We start from the raw sequence: 19,553 nt of genomic DNA on the forward strand, positions 1-19,553 counted from the left end.
TGATGGCTACTAGGAAGGCTACTTTCCATGAAAGGAGGGATAGGGAAACTTCCCTGAGAGGTTCAAAGGGAGGACCTTGCAGAACCTCAAGAACCAGATTAAGATCCCAAGGATCTACAGACACTCGGTACGGAGGAGCCGTATGAGCCACTCCTTGAAGGAAGGTTTTGACCTGAGGACGGGAGGCCAACGTCTTCTGAAATAAAATGGACAGCGCCGAAACTTGACCTTTTAAAGAGCTGAGGGCAAGGCCTGCATCAAGCCCTGCCTGAAGAAACGCCAGGACAGAAGGGAGCGAAAAATGCATGGGCGGAATGTCGTTGGCCTCGCACCAAGTGAAATAGGCCTTCCAGGTACGGTAATAAATTTTGGAAGACGATGGCTTTCTGGCCCAGATCATGGTCTGAATAACTCGATCCGAAAAGCCTGATCGTTTCAAAACCTCGGTCTCAACAGCCACGCCGTTAAATTGAGAGGCCAAGAATTGGGGTGGCAAATCGGACCTTGAGACAGCAGATCTGCTCTGTCTGGAAGCTTCCAGGGGGGCGTCCACGAGAAGGTTGATGATGTCCGCGAACCAAGACCTTCTGGGCCAATTTGGGGCAATGAGGATGACTGGAATTCCTTCCGCCTTGATTTTCTTCAACAGCCTGGGAAGAAGAGGCAGGGGAGGGAATAGGTAGGGGAGCTCGAACTGCGACCAAGGAATGGCCAGAGCGTCGGCGCCCACTGCGAGAGGATCTCGAGCCCTGGACACAAACTGTGGGACTTTCCGGTTGAGGCGAGAAGCTAGCAGATCTATGTCCGGGGTTCCCCAACGACGGCAAAGCTGAAGAAATACCTCCAGATGTAGGGACCACTCACCAGCCGTGAGACCCTCGCGGCTGAGAAAAATCGGCGGCCCAGTTGTCCACGCCGGGAATGTGCACCGCGGATATTGCCGGGACTGAAACCTCTGCCCAATGAAGAATCTTGGATACTTCTGCCAGGGCGGAGACACTCCGTGTCCCCCCCTGGCGGGTGACATATGCCACCGCTGTGGCATCGTCTGTCTGAACCCGGATAGGCAGGCCCTTGAGAAGTCTCTCCCAGTGAACGAGAGACATATAAATCGCTCGCATCTCGAGGACGTTGATCGGCAGAGCTGACTCCTGAGTCGACCATCGACCCTGAACCGTGTGATTGCGGAACACTGCCCCCCAGCCGAGAAGGCTGGCATCCGTTGTCACAATCTGCCAGTGAATGGGAAGGAATGACCGTCCTAGGGAGATGAGAGGAGATGTCAGCCACCAATTGAGGGACTGCTTGACCCGGTATGAAAGACGAAATGGGCGGTCTAGGGAAAGAACAGACCTGTTCCACCGAGACAGGATGGCGTGTTGGAGGGGTCTGGAGTGAAATTGGGCAAAGGGGACCACCTCTGTCGCCGCCACCATCTTTCCCAGGACTTTCATGGTTGTCCGGTGAGATGGAAGTCGTAAGATCTGCAGGGATCGTACATCCCGCTGCAGGGAGCAAATCTTTTCTTGTGGGAGAAAAACCCTTGATCGACGAGTGTCGAACAATAGACCCAGAAACACAAGATGTTGTTTCGGAACAAGGCAGGACTTCTTTTTGTTGATGAGCCACCCGAAATTGGACAGGGTGTCGAGGACGATGGTAAGACTTTGGTGAGCTTGATGAAAGGATAGAGCTTTGATCAGGATGTCGTCGAGGTACGGAAAAAGAACGAGACCTCTGATTCTCAACAAGGCCATCAACGCCGCCCTGATCTTTGTTAATACTCTGGGTGCGGTGGCGAGACCGAACGGCAGTGCAACAAACTGGTAATGTTCCTGGCGAATGACGAAACGCAGGAATTTCTGATGGCCGGAGAATATGGGAACATGTAGATAGGCATCTTGAATGTCTACTGAACACATGAACTCCTGCGTTTCCATGGAAGTGATTACCGACCGAAAAGACTCCATTCGGAAATGACGCAGTCGGACTCTCTTGTTGAGTAACTTGAGGTCCAAAATGGGGCGAACTGTACCGCCTTTTTTCGGCACCACGAACAGGTTTGAATAAAACCCTGTGCAACGTTCTGATTCGGGAATGGGCACAATCACTCCGGAACTGAGGAGAGAGGCGATGGACGCAGAGAACCCCGGAACTAAGGCAGGATCTTTTGGAGGTCGGGACTCGAAGAAACGATCCCGGGGACGAGAAACGAACTCTATCTTGTATCCTGATGATACAACTTCCCTGACCCAAGCGTCCTCTACTGAGGCAAGCCAGATGTCTCTGAAGAAAAGGAGTCGACCTCCCAATTGGGAAGGACCCTCAGGAGTTCGTTGATAGTCATGCTGATGTGGACCGTCCAGATCTGGAGGATCTGCCCTGGGAGTTGTGAGATCGCCAGGAGGGAGTGGGTCTGAAGGACACCTTTTTTCTATCCTGGCGTGCCTGCGGTCTCTGTTGGTTAGAGAAGTTGTCTGCCGCATTGAAGCGGCGGAAAGACCGAAAGTGCCGAAACTGACGTCTTAGCAGAGGTCTGTGAGGCTTGGACTGAGGGAGGAGGGAACTCGTGCCTCCAGTGGAGTCCTTAATAATCTGGTCCAGCTGGGATCCGAAGAGACGCGCTCCCTGAAAAGGCAGATTGGTAAGGGACTTTTTTGAAGACAAATCCGCCTGCCAAGCCTTGAACCAAATTGTACGTCAGATTGCTACCACGTTGCTTGACGCCTGAACTGCGCAAGTGCGCGGCATCCAAGGAGGCAGAGAACAGATAATCCCCTGCATGAGAGATCTGGTTGGCCAGTTCGGCCAATTGCTCTGGTTGGGCTTTATCTAGGATGCCCTTGCGAAGATCCTCTGCCCAAGTGGCTATGGCCTTCGCTACCCAAGATGAAGCAAAGGCTGGGCTTAGCACTGCTGAAGCCGCTTCGAATGTTGACTTTGCTAAAGATTCCATAATTCTATTATTAGAATCCTTTAATGACGCCACACCTGAAATCGGGAGGACCGTGTTGTTAGAAAGTCTGGACACGGGTGTGTCTACCGAGGGGGAAGCAGACCAGTTGTCGGTGAGCTCTTTGGCAAATGGGTACAGCACGCCGAGGCGCTTCCCTCTTTGAAAGCGCCTGGTTGGATTTTCTCTTTCCCTGGTAAGGATCTTGCCAAACTCAGAGTGGGAGGCGAAGACCCTGGAAGATGTTTCTGGCCGCCTGAATGAAACCTCCTTTTATGAGAATTTCGCAGGGGAGTCTGAGATTTCGAAGGTGTGGTTAATCGCGGCAATGAGATTCTGTACCGTAACCTTCATGTCCGCGTCCTGGTCCAAATCCAGCTCTAAGATCTCTTTGGATGACACATCCGAGAACGCTTCACCTGGCTCGGGTGAGGAGGCACGGGAGGGCGACTGCTGGGAAGGACTATGTGGGGATGTGAGGCAAGGAGAGGATCCCGGCGGAAGGTCCTGTCTGGGACTTTTGCGGCTTCTGCTGGCTGGCTCAGATGGAGATTTGTGTGACCTGCTGGACCCTGCAGAAGTGTCCAGGGGCAACTTATCAAGGACAGCTACTAGGGACGGAGACACCCTGGTGAGGTCTGCCACAGATTGTGAAAGAGACGAGGCCCAACCAGGAATGGGAGGTTCGCTTCCACGTGGCGCAATAGATGGCTCCTGGACGGGGTCTTGCTGAATGGGATTGCTGCAGTCCAGGCAGAGGGGAGTAGGCTGACCTGAGGGAAGTTTGCGATTGCAAGAGGAGCATGCAAAGAACTGGACTAAAGAGCCCGTGGGGGCCGGCGGACGGCCACGCTCAGCCTTAGAGTAAGGCATAATGAAGGAAGGAAATAAGGACCCTGAAGAAATGCCGGAAGGTTGGGGGACAGAAAGGCAGAGGAGGGTGTCAGTCTGCAGATGCAGAGCTATTCAAGGTCCGGTGTCCCTAGAAAACGTGCCACACGACTTGTCTGAAGATGTAGAGCAGCGGAGAGCGGTGTCCGGCTGACAGGCTGCGAAGATCGCGGCCGCCTGAGAGGAACAGGAGGAACGCGCGCTTTCAGAGGAAGAAGAATTGTGGAGCTAGCCGCCGAAGCTCAAGGAGGCACCGCCCGCTGGCCAGAACAGGCTAGGATCAAAGAGAGCGGTGGGCGGACCTAGCACGGGCGGGAGAGAAGCCCGCTTAGGAGAAAGGGGCGGGGGCGTGGCCGCGATGCAGAAGAAGGCCCGAAATGAAGCCGGGGCCTAAATTAATAGCGGCGTCCGCCTGTCAGTGCGGGGCGGTGCGGAGGTCCCGCAGCGCTGCCGCGGCAACCGTTCTGAAGAATGCCGCTGATATCTGCTGCGCCTAGGACTGAAGGCGGGGGGGAAACAGCCGGGCAAGGCCCCTACTGACGCCAGGGCCAGGAGTAACTGTGGCCGCCGCCGTGGCCGCTTTGAAGAAAATTCGCCGAGATGCCCATCTAGGGATGAGGAGGACGCGACTCGGACCCCATACTTACCTCCGTCTTGCATTCAATAAAGGTACCTCATTATCCCACGCTGTCTGATCCGTTTTTTGTTGTGTCCGCGTCTCATCCAAACCGACAGGCTCTGGTGGGCGAGGACCATCTGGATCGCTGGCACGCACCCGTGCCGAGCTCTTGGTCCTGCTGTGGAGAGCTATGAGGATACAGGGTGGTAGTGCACGCCGTACTCAGTCTCTTTGTGGGAGTACAGTTGTGACTATTCACACTGTATCCCTCCGGAAACCTGAATGGGAACGACGCACATCGAGGTAGATAAGGGTCTAATGAAAGACCCGTGTCCATCTCCTACTGACACTAAGCTAAACTGAGGTATTTCCTGCCGGTCGGTGGGGTGCACACTGCGGAGGAGAAGCTAACCTTTTTTTGTGCATAGTGTCAGCCTCCTAGTGGCAGCAGCGTACACCCATGGTCTCTGTGTCCCCCAATGAAGCGATAGAGAAATAAGCAATTTAACCAGTGTTTACAGTGAAGCATAGTGAACATAAAATTCATGTTAGTTTCAGATCTTTACGTACCTAGTTTCCCAGGGTCGAGCAGTGAATGCGTATGGTTTGGAAGTTAACGCTCCAACAGGGCACAGATCTATGATATTTCCAGACAACTCGGACATAAACATTTTCTCTACGTAAGTTCCAACTTGCATGTCATTTCCTCTCCCTGTTGTTCCAAGGTCGTCAACACCAGCAACCTCACTGGCAAATCTGTGAAGACAGATCCCACTCATAGGAACCAGACACTATTTAAAAAATGACCTGAGTTCTGCTTCAAATTTTAGATTTACATGTATACTGAGTAAGAATTCTTACAGTTAGGTCCATATATATTTGGACAGAGACAATATTTTTATAATTTTGGTTCTAGACATTACCACAATGAATTTTAAACGAAACAATTCAGATGCAATTGAAGTTCAGACTTTCAGCTTTCATTTGAGGGTATCCACATTAAAAAAACTGGATGAAGGGTTTAGGAGTTTCAGCTCCTTAACATGTGCCACCCTGTTTTTAAAGGGACCAAAAGTAATTGGACAGATTAAATAATTGTAAATAAAATGTTCATTTCTAGTACTTGGTTCAAAACCCTTTGTTGGCAATGACTGCCTGAAGTCTTGAACTCATGGACATCACCAGACGCTTTGTTTCCTCCTTTTTGATGCTCTCCCAGGCCTTCACTGCGGTGGTTTTCAGTTGCTGATTGTTTGTGGGCCTTTCTGTCTGAAGGTTAGTCTGTAACAAGTGAAATGCATGCTCAATTGGGTTGAGATCAAGTGACTGACTTGGCCATTCAAGAATATTCCACTTACTTGCTTTAATAAACTCCTGGGTTGCTTTGGCTTTATGTTTTGGGTCATTGTCCATCTGTAGTATGAAACGACGACCAATCAGTTTGCCTGCATTTGGCTGGATCTGAGCACACAGTATGGCTCTGAATACCTCAGAATTCATTGGCTGCTTCTGTCCTGTGTCACATCATCAATAAACACTACTGACCCAGTGCCACTGGCAGCCATGCATGCCCAAGCCATCACACTGCCTCCGCCGTGTTTTACAGATGATGTGGTATGCTTTGGATCATGAGCTGTACCACGCCTTCACCATACTTTTCTCTTTCCATCATTCTGGTAGAGATTGATCTTGGTTTCATCTGTCAAAAGAATGTTCTTCCAGAACAGTGCTGGCATTTTTAGATTTTTTTTTAGCAAAGTCCAGTCTAGCCTTTTGATTCTTGATGCTTATGAGTGGCTTGCACCGTGCAGTGAACCCTCTGTATTTACTTTCATGCAGTCTCTTTATGGTAGATTTGGATATTGATACGCCTACCTCCTGGAGAGAGTTGTTCACCTGGTTGGTTGTTGTGAAGGGGTTTATCTTCACCATGGAGATTATTCTGTGATCATCCACCACTGTCTTCCGTGGGCGCCCCGGTCTTTTTGCATTGATGAGTTCACCAGTGCTTTCTTTCTTTCTCAGGATGTACCAAACTGTAGATTTTGCCACTCCTAATGTTGTAGCAATTTCTCGGATGGGTTTTTTCTGTTTTTGCAGCTTAAGGATGGCTTGTTTCACCTGCATGGAGAGCTCCTTTGACTGCATGTTTCCTTCACCGCAAAACCTTCCAAATGCAAGCACCACACCTCAAATCAACTCCAGGCCTTTTATCTGCTTAATTGAGAATGACATAACGAAGGGATTGCCCACACCTGTCCATGAAATAGCCTTGGAGTCAATTGTCCAATTAATTTTGGTCCCTTTAAAAACAGGGTGGCACATGTTAAGGAGCTGAAACTCCTAAACCCTTCATCCAATTTTTAATGTGGATACCCTCAAATGAAAGCTGAAAGTCTGAACTTCAACTGCATCTGAATTGTTTTGTTTAAAATTCATTGTGGTAATGTCTAGAACCAAAATAGAAAAATGTTGCCTCTGTCCAAATATATATGGACCTAACTGTATATTAGGCATTTCCTAAAAAAATCGGGAATATGTTTTATTTCCCTAGCTACTGTATGCGCATAATCAAAGTTACTTGATAATTATTGGAAAAATTACAAATATATTACTGAAAAAATTATAAAACTATCTGCTCTCAACAATTTTGTACATTTTTATTTTTAAACATGGATGGGGCACTGGCTAACACTTTTCATCTGGTAGAGCATACCAATAGGGAACATTAAGCAATAAGAGGCATAAGCCAGTGTATTATAGAGTCACTAAAAGTGCAATAACAGGTGGTTATAGAAAGTCAGTAAAGGTGCAATAACAGACGGTTACCGAATACATCTGGTACACTGAATGCAACGTGTCATGATGGTCTTAACTAAGGGCCCGATGTTCTTGTCCTCCACAGCACGTTTTCCTTCCATAAACCTGCTTCTATCACTACCAAACATCATTGACTGATCCTGAAGGAGAGAAAAAAAAATGGCAAGTCACACCGTTCATCTTTGTTTGGCTTAATGAGATGTTCTCAAGTTTTCAAGTTATTCCATATCCGTGACAAAGGGGAGAGAGAACGTTCCAATAGCTAGGGATTCGACCATCAAGGCCACCACCGATCCCGAGAATCGGGGCTCTGAATGTAGCGGAGGTTGATCATGCACACTGCCTCTCCATTTAATCTAATATGAGCCCCGAATCAAAGCCAAGCGCTGCACTTGGCAAACTATGGTGCGGTAGTGGGAATGAACGACCTGCGCTACATTCACTAGGGGCTCTTCAGAGTCTTGGTTCTCAGGATTGGTGGGGGACACGGCAATACCACCCAGCGTTCAGAAAATAAATCCTTTATCTTGTGGATAGGAGATAACTTTTAACGCCTTAGTGACAGAGCCAATTTGCAGCTTAATGACCAGGCCAATTTTTACAATTCTGACCACTGTCACTTTATGAGGTTATAACACTGGAACGCTTTAACAGATCCCGCTGATTCTGAGACTGTTTTTTCGTGACATATTGTAATTCATGTTAGTGGTAAAATTTCTTCGATATGGCTTGCGTTTATGAAAAAAACGGAAATATGGCGAAAATTTTTAAAATTTTGCAATTTTCAAACTTTTGATTTTCATGCCCTTAAATCAGAGAGCGATGTCACACAAAATACTTAATAAATAACATTTCCCATATGTATACTTTACATCAGCACAATTTTGGAAACCATTTTTTTTTTTTAATTAGGAACTTATAAGGTTTAAAAGTTGACCAGTGATTTCTCATTTTTACAACAAAATTTACAAAAACATTTTTTTTTATGGACCACATCACATTTGAAGTGAGTTTGGGAGCTCAATATAACAGAAAATACCCAAAAGCGACACCATTCTAAAAACTGCACCCCTCAAGGTGCTCAAAACCACATTCAATAAGTTTATTAACCCTTTACATGCGTCATAGGAACTGAAGCAATGTGGAAGGAAAAAATTAGCATCTAACTTTTTTTTACAAACATTTTACTTCAGAAGTAGCGATCAGCGAGTATACTCATTGCTCGGGTTTCCTCGAGCATGCTCGTGTGTACGAGTATTTTGGCGTGCTCGGAGATTTAGTTTTCATCGTCTCAGCTGCATGATTTGCGACTTGTAGACAGGCTGAATACATGTGAGAATTCCCTAGCAAACAGGCGTTCCACACATGTATTCAAGCTGTCTAGCAGTCACAAATCATGCAGCTGAGACGACGAAAACTAAATTTCGGAGCATGACAAAATACTCGGGAGGACAACCGAGCATGCTCTGGAAAACCCGAGCAACGAGTATACTCACTCATCACTATTCAGAACCAATTTTTTTTTATTTTCACAAGTGTAAAAAGAGAAAATGAAACACAAAATTTGTTGCACAATTTCTCCTGATTAGAGTTGCGCGAAACGGGTCGGTCAAATTCAAAAGTTGCTGACTTTCGCTAAAGTCGGGTTTCGCCGAGCGAAACCCGACCATAGCGTGAGGTCGGCCATGCGGTCGCCAACCTGAGCGCCAAAGTCAGATTTCCCAGAATGCTTGCATGTGACTTTTTTCAGCCACTGAGCAAGGACGTACACTGTGGACAACGAGATGACATGTGCAGTGTCCGGGGAGAGGGAGAGAGATAGTTTTCGCGCACTTTAAAAAAGCGGTCCGGCATGTAGGTGTGTTTACTGTCCTCCACTCCCTGACGACTTTGCTTCCCCATTGACTTGCATTGGATTTCGTGTTTCAGTCGGACCTTTGACTTTTCACGATAGTCGGCCGATTTCGTTCGACTCGACTTCTGAGAAAGTCTGGTTTCATGAAACCCGACTCGACCCTAAAAAAGGCAAAGTCGCTCATCTCTACTCCTGAGTATGCCAATACCCCATATGTGGGGGTAAACCACTGTTTGAGCGCCGTTTGACTTTTTCAATGCAGAATTGGTGGAATTGAGATCAGATGCCATGTCGCGTTTGGAGAGCCCCTGATGTGCCTAAACAGTGGAAACCCCACTCAAGTGACACCATTTTGGAAACTAGACCCCTTAAGGAACTTATCTAGATGTGTGGTGAGCACTTTGAACCCCCAAGTCTTTCACTAATGTTTATCACGCTGAGCCGTGAAAAAAAATCATTTTTTTTCCACAAAAATGATTTTTTTCGCCCACAATTTATTTTCACAAGGGTATCAGGAGAAAATGGACCCCAAAAGTTGTTGTCCAATTTGTCCTGAGTACGCTGGTACCCCATATGTGGGGTGGAACCACTGTTTGGGCACACGTCGGGGCTCGAAAGGGAAGTAGTGACGTTTTGGAATGTAGACTGATGGAATGGTCTGCGGGCATCATGTTGCGTTTGCAGAGCCCTTGATGTGCCTAAACAGTAGAAACCTCCCACAAGTGACCCCATTTTCGAAACTAGACCCCCCCAAAGAAATTATCTAGATGAGTGGTGAGCACTTTGAACCCCCAAGTGCTTCACCGAAGTTTAGAACGCAGAGTCGGGAAAATAAAAAATCATTTTTTTTCCCCACAAAAATGATATTTTAGCCCACAATTTTTTATTTTCCCAAAGGTAACAGGAGAAATTAGTCCAACAAAGTTGTTGTGCAATTTCTACTGAGTACGCTGGTACCCCATATGTGGGGGGGAACCACTGTTTGGGCACACGACAGAGCTCAGAAGAGAGGGAGCACCGTTTGACTTTTTGAATGCAAAATTGGCTGGATTCAATGGTGGCGCCATGTCACGTTTGGAGACCCCCTGATGTACCTAAACAGTATAAACCCCCCAATTCTAATGCCAACCTTAACCCCAACACACCCCTAATCCTAATCCCAACCCTAACCATAACCCTAACCCCAACCATAACCCTAATACCAACCCTAAAACCCTAAGTTTAGCCCAACTCACTTTAGCCTAATTCTAATGGGAAAATGGAAATAAAATTTATTTTCTTTATTTCATTAATTTTCCCTAACTAACGGGGCGAGACCTCGGAGAAGATCTGACTCTGGGGGGCACTATACACTTAAACCTCAGCGCCGTTAAAAAGCAGCGCTGTGGTTTAAGTACCCTTAACTGCTGCCGTGAAAAGGCATATCGGTGGTTGTTAAGGGGTTAAACTTGAGAAAATCCCTTTATTATTCATTTAAGAATAGTACAAACACATATGAACCGTACATTACTGCAATACATGCGTCTTCTCCACTTCCGCAGTATATAATCAGAATGAAGCACTGGTCACAGGAGGTCCAACGCTGCAAGTTATACCTTTCTGCAAGTTCTATCAACACTAACAAACTTTACCTGCAAGTCACATTCTCCACCTTGATCACAAATAGGACAATCCAACGGGTGGTTTGCCAGCAAGAACTCCATTACTCCCTCCCTAATTGAAGCAAAAAGTGGACAGGTCATTATAGGCACAGAAACTGGTTTGCAGTCTTAGCTTTTCCTTCAATATGTGTTTTAAAATCAACTTACTTTAAGCCATGATATATACGTTCAATGACCCTCTGGTTTGCTCACCTTGCTTTTCTGCTTTTTTCTGAGTTTGTCAGTATGTTCCAACCTTTCATGATGGGCATAGCACAAGCTGCCACCGGCTGAGAAGAGATGGAAAGTTGCACTGTGAGATTCCTTTAAAGTCCAAACCATTGGTGCTGTTTTACACATAATAAGGAAGTAAATAAATCAGTATTCTATATCATGAAAACAAGAATGCAGAGAAGCTTTTACCATTTCTAGTGCCACAAATTCAAGAACAAGTGCAAAAATATTGCTTTTTTGTGAGCCAGCTCCACTGCTTCTAAAAAGTAGGTCATGCTGAGGAAATGGTGCATGGAGATTCACACAAATTTAAAAAACTACAATCGTACAGAAGCTTCACCAGATCAAATCTGCCATAGATTTCATTTTCTCCTGTACTGACAGCACAAGGATGGACAGGCATTGGGTTGGAAACTGGAGTATGAAACAATGGTCTTAATTACTTCCATAGAGCAGACAGAACATTGTAACTACTAGTGACAATAAAACTGTGGGTGTAGCTAGAGAGATGTCTGGGTGATGTACTTATAGCTTTACACACCTTGGGAGCTTTCTCGATCTCTACAAGACACATGCGACAATTTCCAGCTACTGACAACCGTTCATGGTAACAGAAGCGCGGTATCTGTATGCCCACCTTCTCGCATGCCTGAGAGAGAACAACAAATTAGGCAGGTTTCATTACTTAATTTGCAATAATAAATTATAGTTCTCAGTCACTTATTAAAATGTCTTGTAACTCAGGATGTAAATTGTGGCTACTGCCCAGATTTACTGGGCTATACTGAAATAAAATAAGCAATAAAGACACTCTCCTGAGTGAATGGTGGCCTTTGGATATGTTCAACCTATGCACCAGGAAAGCAACGAACGTAAAGGAAAACAAAAGCTAAATGTGAACACTGCCTAAGCTATAATAATAGTATATGCAAGAGAAGGAAAACGAACGCTAAATGTGAACACACCCTGAGATATACAGTAATAGTGTGTACAATATAAAATGAAGAGCCACAAAGGTCGAACAAAATAAGACAATGCAATTGCTGTTTAGGAACAGAGAAGAATTTTAGACTCTTTCTACACAACCTATAACAATGAGACTGTCACTGGAAAAGGATGTAACCTACAATACAACAAAATTTGCCACTAATCTCTCCCACGAAGTAAGCCAACTAATAGATGGAATGACTATAGAATAGAAAGTCTAAAGAGGCGCCAGATTGATCACTAAGAACCACTTTGATAAGTCAGGAGCATTCTAACATTGTCTACTGTAAATGTCCATGGTCTAAGAATTAGTATTGATAAATAGACCTAAATAGATAAACTTGGTAAATCACAACCTCAGAGTAAGGCTGTGTGCCCACATAAGCATTTTTTTCGCGTTTTTTCCATGCAAAAACGCTTAAAAAACGCATACATTAAGCATCCCATTCTTAAAATGTTTTCTGCAATTTTTGTGCACATGATGCGGTTTTTTTCTGCGTAAAAAACGCATCGCGGTAGAAAAACGCAGCATGTTCATTAATTTGGGGGTAAAAACGCATTTCCAACTATATTCTATGAGACTTGGGATGCTCTGGAAAAAACGCATAAACAACGCGCAAAAAACGCGTTTTTTTGTCCTGGGAAGGAGTCCGTTTTTTAGTCAGGAATTTTCTGCATATACATAGCCTTACACACAAAACTAACTTTAGTTAAAAGGGGTTATTTAGTGCCCCTTCCATCTGGAGTTCCAGTCCTTGTGCTCAACTAGAGTCCTACTAATCAGACTAGGATGGGTGCACTCTACCTCTCCATACGTGTGACCAAGAGGCGCTGGATAACCCCTTTAAGGAGATTCCTTGGGTAAGCGCTCATTGAAAAAATAATTACTATATTTTACGGATTATAAGTCGCACTTTTTTTCCCAAAATTTTTTTTGGGGGAAATTGGGGTGCGTCTTATGCTGTATATATACCTTACCGATCCCGTTGCTGCAGGCTGGGATGAGGGGGTGCCCGGCGCTGCTGCGGGAGTCTTCGGGCTGCTGCAGGCTCTGCCGACATTTTGTGGAAGGCCAGAGCCCCCGCAAGATCTGGGGTTTCCTGTGTGGTGAACTCCAGGAAAATGGCTGAAATCTCATCTCCCGAGATCTTGATGCCGAGATCTCCATCTGTGCATGCGTCGCCGCCCCCCCCCCCGGCGGCCATGGCACGGTAAACCCTGAAACTGCGGGGGATCTGGCCTTTCACAAAATGTCGGCAGAACCCGCAGCAGCGCCGGGCACCCCCTCATCCCAGCCTGCAGCAACGGTACCAGTAAGGTAAATACGCAGTGTAAGACACATCCCAACTTGCCCCCAAGCGCCAGACACACCAACAGCACCGCCCTGCACATAGGACACCTCCCCTCCCAGCCTGTGGCCTGCAGCATCACTCCACTACTGCCTCGTCCAGCAGCAACCCTGGGACCCCGCATCACCATTCCCGGTAAGCAATAAGACACATGGATTATAAGAAGCACCACCATTTTATTTTTTAAAAAAAATTCTACTTTTGTCCTCAAAATTTGGGCTGCGTCTTATAATCCAGAGCAAAAACATGCAAAACACAAGCCGCGGAGACACCATCACGTGTTTCTCAACGCAAGCAATGACTAGCCAGGTCTTTCCCCGGGAAGGAACAACCACGGGAAGGGCAGTCTCCAATGAAGGAAACCACCTATGCCAAAACATGGTATCCATCCACAGACAGCTGTTTCGGGGTATTGACCCTCATCAGTGTGGAGTAGGAAACTGGCTAGTAGGAGCAATGCCTAGTAAAAGACTGTGAAAATGAGGATGAGTGACCTCGTGGAGATCAAACATCCAACACTGCGGAGAAACCATCACATGTTTCTCAACGCAGTGATCTAGAGCAATGCCCCCATCCCTTATGGGAAATATGCAAAAACATGCAAAACACAAGCCGCGGCGACACCATCACGTGTTTCTCAACGCAAGCAATGACTAGCCAGGTCTTTCCCCGGGAAGGAACAACCACGGGAAGGGAAGTCTCCAATGAAGGAAACCACCTATGCCAAAACATGGTATCCATCCACAGACAGCTGTTTCGGGGTATTGCCCCTCATCAGTGTGGAGTAGGAAACTGGCTAGTAGGAGCAATGCCTAGTAAAAGACTGTGAAAAGGAGGATGAGTGACCTCGTGGAGATCAAACATCCAACACTGCGGAGACACCATCACATGTTTCTCAACGCAGTGATCTAGAGCAATGCCCCCATCCCTTATGGGAAATATGCAAAAACATGCAAAACACAAGCCGCGGAGACACCATCACGTGTTTCTCAACGCAAGCAATGACTAGCCAGGTCTTTCCCCGGGAAGGAACAACCACGGGAAGGGCAGTCTCCAATGTAGGAAACCACCTATGCCAAAACATGGTATCCATCCACAGACAGCTGTTTCGGGGTATTGCCCCTCATCAGTGTGGAGTAGGAAACTGGCTAGTAGGAGCAATGCCTAGTAAAAGACTGTGAAAATGAGGATGAGTGACCTCGTGGAGATCAAACATCCAACACTGCGGAGACACCATCACATGTTTCTCAACGCAGTGATCTAGAGCAATGCCCCCATCCCTTATGGGAAATATGCAAAAACATGCAAAACACAAGCCTACTATTTCCTACTCCACACTGATGAGGGGCAATACCCCGAAACAGCTGTCTGTGGATGGATACCATGTTTTGGCATAGGTGGTTTCCTTCATTGGAGACTGCCCTTCCCGTGGTTGTTCCTTCCCGGGGAAAGACCTGGCTAGTCATTGCTTGCATTGAGAAACACGTGATGGTGTCTCCGCGGCTTGTGTTTTGCATGTTTTTGCATATTTCCCATAAGGGATGGGGGCATTGCTCTAGATCACTGCGTTGAGAAACATGTGATGGTGTCTCCGCAGTGTTGGATGTTTGATCTCCACGAGGTCACTCATCCTCATTTTCACAGTCTTTTACTAGGCATTGCTCCTACTAGCCAGTTTCCTACTCCACACTGATGAGGGGCAATACCCCGAAACAGCTGTCTGTGGATGGATACCATGTTTTGGCATAGGTGGTTTCCTACATTGGAGACTGCCCTTCCCGTGGTTGTTCCTTCCCGGGGAAAGACCTGGCTAGTCATTGCTTGCGTTGAGAAACACGTGATGGTGTCTCCGCGGCTTGTGTTTTGCATGTTTTTGCATATTTCCCATAAGGGATGGGGGCATTGCTCTAGATCACTGCGTTGAGAAACATGTGATGGTGTCTCCGCAGTGTTGGATGTTTGATCTCCACGAGGTCACTCATCCTCATTTTCACAGTCTTTTACTAGGCATTGCTCCTACTAGCCAGTTTCCTACTCCACACTGATGAGGGGCAATACCCCGAAACAGCTGTCTGTGGATGGATACCATGTTTTGGCATAGGTGGTTTCCTTCATTGGAGACTGCCCTTCCCGTGGTTGTTCCTTCCCAGGGAAAGACCTGGCTAGTCATTGCTTGCGTTGAGAAACACGTGATGGTGTCTCCGCGGCTTGTGTTTTGCATGTTTTTGCATATTTCCCATAAGGGATGGGGGCATTGCTCTAGATCACTGCGTTGAGAAACATGTGATGGTGTCTCCGCAGTGTTGGATGTTTGATCTCCACGAGGTCACTCATCCTCATTTTCACATTATAATCCAGAGCATCTTACGATCCAAAAAATGCGGTAAATCTTAAATAGCCAAAAGAAATGAAGAAAGTAAGAATAACTGGAGTGTACCTGCAGCACTGTGGTGCCAGGCTCTACCATTACCGGTTTGCCATCCACAAACACCTCCAACAGATTGCTGGCTGCTGTGCTTGTTGGTCGGACTATTAAAAAGAAATAAATAAGTATAAAATATACAACAGAAATTATTATTAAAATACAAGTTTAGTTTTTTTTTGTTAAGGAAGATTTTTAAAAATCTGTGACAAATTGATTCAAAAACACCAAATGAACTGAGCAAAGCAGACAGGTAAGGCCTGTTTCACACTTAAGTTTTTTGATGTCAGTCAAAATCCGCCAGTTTTAGAAAAAAAATGGGTCTGCCCCTTTTTTGGCGGGTCCGTTTTTCCCCCATAGACTTGCATTAGCGGCGGATTTTGACTGATGGTCGTCCGTTGCATCCGTTTTTTGACGGATCCGTTGTAATTGCAGCGTCTCCTGGGCGGAGCAGACGGACTATATAACGTTTTTTGGTAGCGGTGGACCGCTATTTTCAAGTGCGCATGCCCGGTAGATTTGGTCTGACAAGCATTTTAACCCTCAATAGCGTTCTGGAAGCGGCGTCAAAATCTCTCTCCAGTGTATCCGTCCAAAAAAAAAAACGGATCCTGTGCCATCAGTTTGGGCCAAAATGGAAAGGATCCGTTTTTGGGAACTCTGGCGGATTTGGACTGACGAGAAATGACTGAAATGTGAAAAAGGCCTAAGTCCCATAGGACAATCCAGTAACCAGGGGCGGGATAGGCAACGCAGTGGCTGGGGGCGGGATAGGCAACGCAGTCGCCGGGATAGGCAGTCCACATATAAAATGGAGATAAGGATTGCAGAATATTTATCAAAGCTAATATAAGGAAAGAATGGAACAGCAGCCCAAAACCCTAAGGCCATGTACACATTACGCCTTTCTTCAGGAAGAAACCGCTAAAACAAATAAGAATTAAACATTCAAAATAATCAATATATCAATTTGTACGTAAAAACGAATTTCTAGGCATGTATTCAGTATCTTGTATGTCTTTTAACCACTTCAGGTTTCTAATAACATCAGTAGGTTAAAAAAAGTAACGTCTATTCTTCTGGCATTTTCCACTTTACAATACAAGTCAATGGGAATGTTGAAAACATGCATGGAAGTCGCCCAGATTGTCTTTTGGAGCATTTGCCTTTTTTATTTATTATAAAAATGCTAGTGGCCTCTTCATTTTTCAAATGAATGAAAAAAACGGCAAAAGAAAGATATCACAAGAAATATGGGAAAACCCTCCATAAAAACCACCAGTGACCAAAATTGTCAGAAAAACGACTGAACAAAAGGAGACAAGACGCTACATGAAAATAAAAACGAGTTTCCTGAAGAATCTTCTATTGAGGAAGCTGTCGGGTTCGCCTGAGCTCAGAAGACGCGGTGGGCTCATACCTCAATAAGGGCACTGCTTTCCTTTTTCAGCATTTCTCTAGTGCTAGCTGTAAGAAATCCTCCATAGTGTACAAACATCATTTCCATCTAACCAACCAGCACATACTCACCATTGTTTTTAGTGGCATTTGTCAGAGCTCTGCGCATGGCAGGGAGAAGCAGCATGGTGCTGAGGAAAAAAAACAGGAAGTGACATATAAAAACATGATTTAATTAGAGTGAAGATTCTCATGCTGCCATATTGTCTGTCTGTGCAATGAATAAAGAGAACCAACTAGAAATCAAATAAAACCTAATATTCGCCCTGTAGTCCACCCACTGGTTACATGCAGGGTATCTCCTGACAGTTGTGGCCTGCAGGTTAGCGGCCTGGACCCTCATTCTGTCCCACTGACAGCACATGAACCAATGGTAGATTATGCACAAGTGCACCGCGGATCTGTGTGAGGGCGCTAGTTTGCTCTGATTTATGGACCCTACTTTAGCATGTAACTAGTAGGGAGATCCTACCCCACCTTCCGCTATGTGGTGAGCGCTTGGACTGTACACAGAATCAGTCAAGCTCGCAACTTGTGCATATAGCTGGTCCACAAAGCTCAACACTTGGCTACATTTTAACCTATAAAAAAAAACAAAAAACGATTACACATTTTCATGAAACGTCGTCTTCACTAATCTGAAAGTAACGGAATTAAATTCAGTAAACCGATTCTATAACCAAATATCTGCGCAGAACAATGAGCACGCTGCAGATTTTAGGTCCAATGGTATGCTGTGCATTCCACGCAGAGACGTGCCGGGTCACCACTGAAGAACCCGCTGAATTTAGGGCTAATCTGCAAGTAGGTCCAAGGGGATGGCCGCTGTTATAACTGCAAGGAAAGAGTGGAGAACAACCCTGCAATCATTGCTAAATCCATAACGCACACATTTTAATACAGGGGATACACCCCATATAATTCCTTCCTGACTTTATCCCACAGCCACTGGTCCCAGATGTTGGGCGAGAAGTAGACACCCTGCACAGATCCCGCCACTAAAGTCTTCTCTGATGGGAACAATGATCTGACTCCCATGGTCTTTAGGACTGTGGAGGTCCTAGTGACAGGTGATCTTTATGTTCTTTGGTTCCCTTAAATTGGATCCTCTTAGGCTACTTTTACATTAGCGTTTTTTAGCGCGGCGCTTCGTGTGCAATAGAAACGCATGCAAAAAACGCATCATGTGTTTTGCATGCATTTTTTAGGCGCATGCGTTTTAACCACTTTCTAGCCATGTTAACTCTTAAAACGCCTGCGTTCTCATAGACTGTAATGTGTTATTTTGGCGCATTCTGTGCGCAAGCGTGCGCATGTGTTCTTTTTACGCCGTTGGACGGACCCAAAAATGCAACAGGTTGCGTCTGGCGCGCCTAGGCGCACACTACAAAAAAAAAAAAAAAAAAAAAAACACATGTGCACGAAAACACAAACGAACGCGTGCAAACACCAGACCATGCGCCCGCCATGTTAAACATAGGGGCGCATGGACGCGCACGATGCGCTGCGCTAAAAAACGCTAATGTGAAACCAGCCTTAAAGCTGTAAATTTTGTTTTTGTCATTTTAAAAAGGACTCTGTCCGCATAGAATGACAGTTCAAATCAAGCACAGGCGCTTTATGCATCCTTTACCATAAGTACACCTTCTCATCTGCTTGTTTTCCCATTGATCTGATCCCTTCTCTGGCTCTTTAAAGCCAGAGCTGTCAATCAAAGAAAAGCAGGGGAGGAGTGGAGGTGAAATAAATCTGGAAGGAAGGGTGCACTGAGCGCCTGTACCTGGTTTGAATGTCATTTTGTGCGGACAGAGTCCCTTTAATTATAAGTGAATCACTGAGGCAGATTTACTGATTGTCTGCACCTAGACCTTAGTGAAAACTGAGCTAGTGTTTGGTGCAAAACATCAAGTCAAGGGTTACACCTATTTATTGTTGGATAGCATTGCAGCCTTGCAGCGCTGGAGTCCTGGGTTCGAATCCCACCAAGGACATCATCTGCAAGGAGTTTGTACGTTCTCCTTGTGTTTGCGTGGGTTTCCTCCCACATTCCAAAGACATACTGATAGGGAATTTAGATTGTGAGCCCCATTGGGGACATTGATGATATTGTGTGCAAACTGTAAAGCGCTGCGGAATATGTTAGCGCTATATAAAAATAAAGATTAGATTTAAAGATTAAAGAGCAAGCCAACACGTCAAACGTTTTGTTCTGTGTCGGTTTATGCTGTGTCGGTTTATGTGCCAAAGACCTGACAGATTACTATAATGAGAAGTGTTCAGCTGAGAGCTGATCTGAGGTTAAAGTCAGACTCCATAGATGGACTC

General features: G+C 45.9%; 1 protein-coding gene across 2 annotated transcripts in view; it reads right to left on the reverse strand.

Annotated features, from left to right (window-relative positions):
- NDUFS1 (NADH:ubiquinone oxidoreductase core subunit S1) overlaps positions 1-19,553 on the reverse strand; it is a 53,819-nt gene that overhangs the window by 27,523 nt on the left and 6,743 nt on the right. For both annotated transcript variants that reach the window (XM_073541882.1, XM_073541881.1), the window contains exons 2-8: positions 17,301-17,359; positions 15,786-15,877; positions 11,554-11,661; positions 10,992-11,068; positions 10,770-10,851; positions 7,293-7,423; positions 5,034-5,219 (exon numbers count right to left, since the gene is read on the reverse strand). In XM_073541882.1, the coding sequence (XP_073397983.1) occupies positions 5,034-5,219; positions 7,293-7,423; positions 10,770-10,851; positions 10,992-11,068; positions 11,554-11,661; positions 15,786-15,877; positions 17,301-17,355 (731 nt within the window). In that variant the 5' untranslated portion in view covers positions 17,356-17,359. The remainder of the gene's footprint in view (positions 1-5,033; positions 5,220-7,292; positions 7,424-10,769; positions 10,852-10,991; positions 11,069-11,553; positions 11,662-15,785; positions 15,878-17,300; positions 17,360-19,553) is intronic.

This window comes from Dendrobates tinctorius, unplaced genomic scaffold (genome assembly GCF_039654945.1).
Source record: "Dendrobates tinctorius isolate UK_male_01 unplaced genomic scaffold, ASM3965494v1 ptg000125l, whole genome shotgun sequence".
In the NCBI taxonomy this organism is placed as follows: domain Eukaryota; kingdom Metazoa; phylum Chordata; class Amphibia; order Anura; family Dendrobatidae; genus Dendrobates; species Dendrobates tinctorius.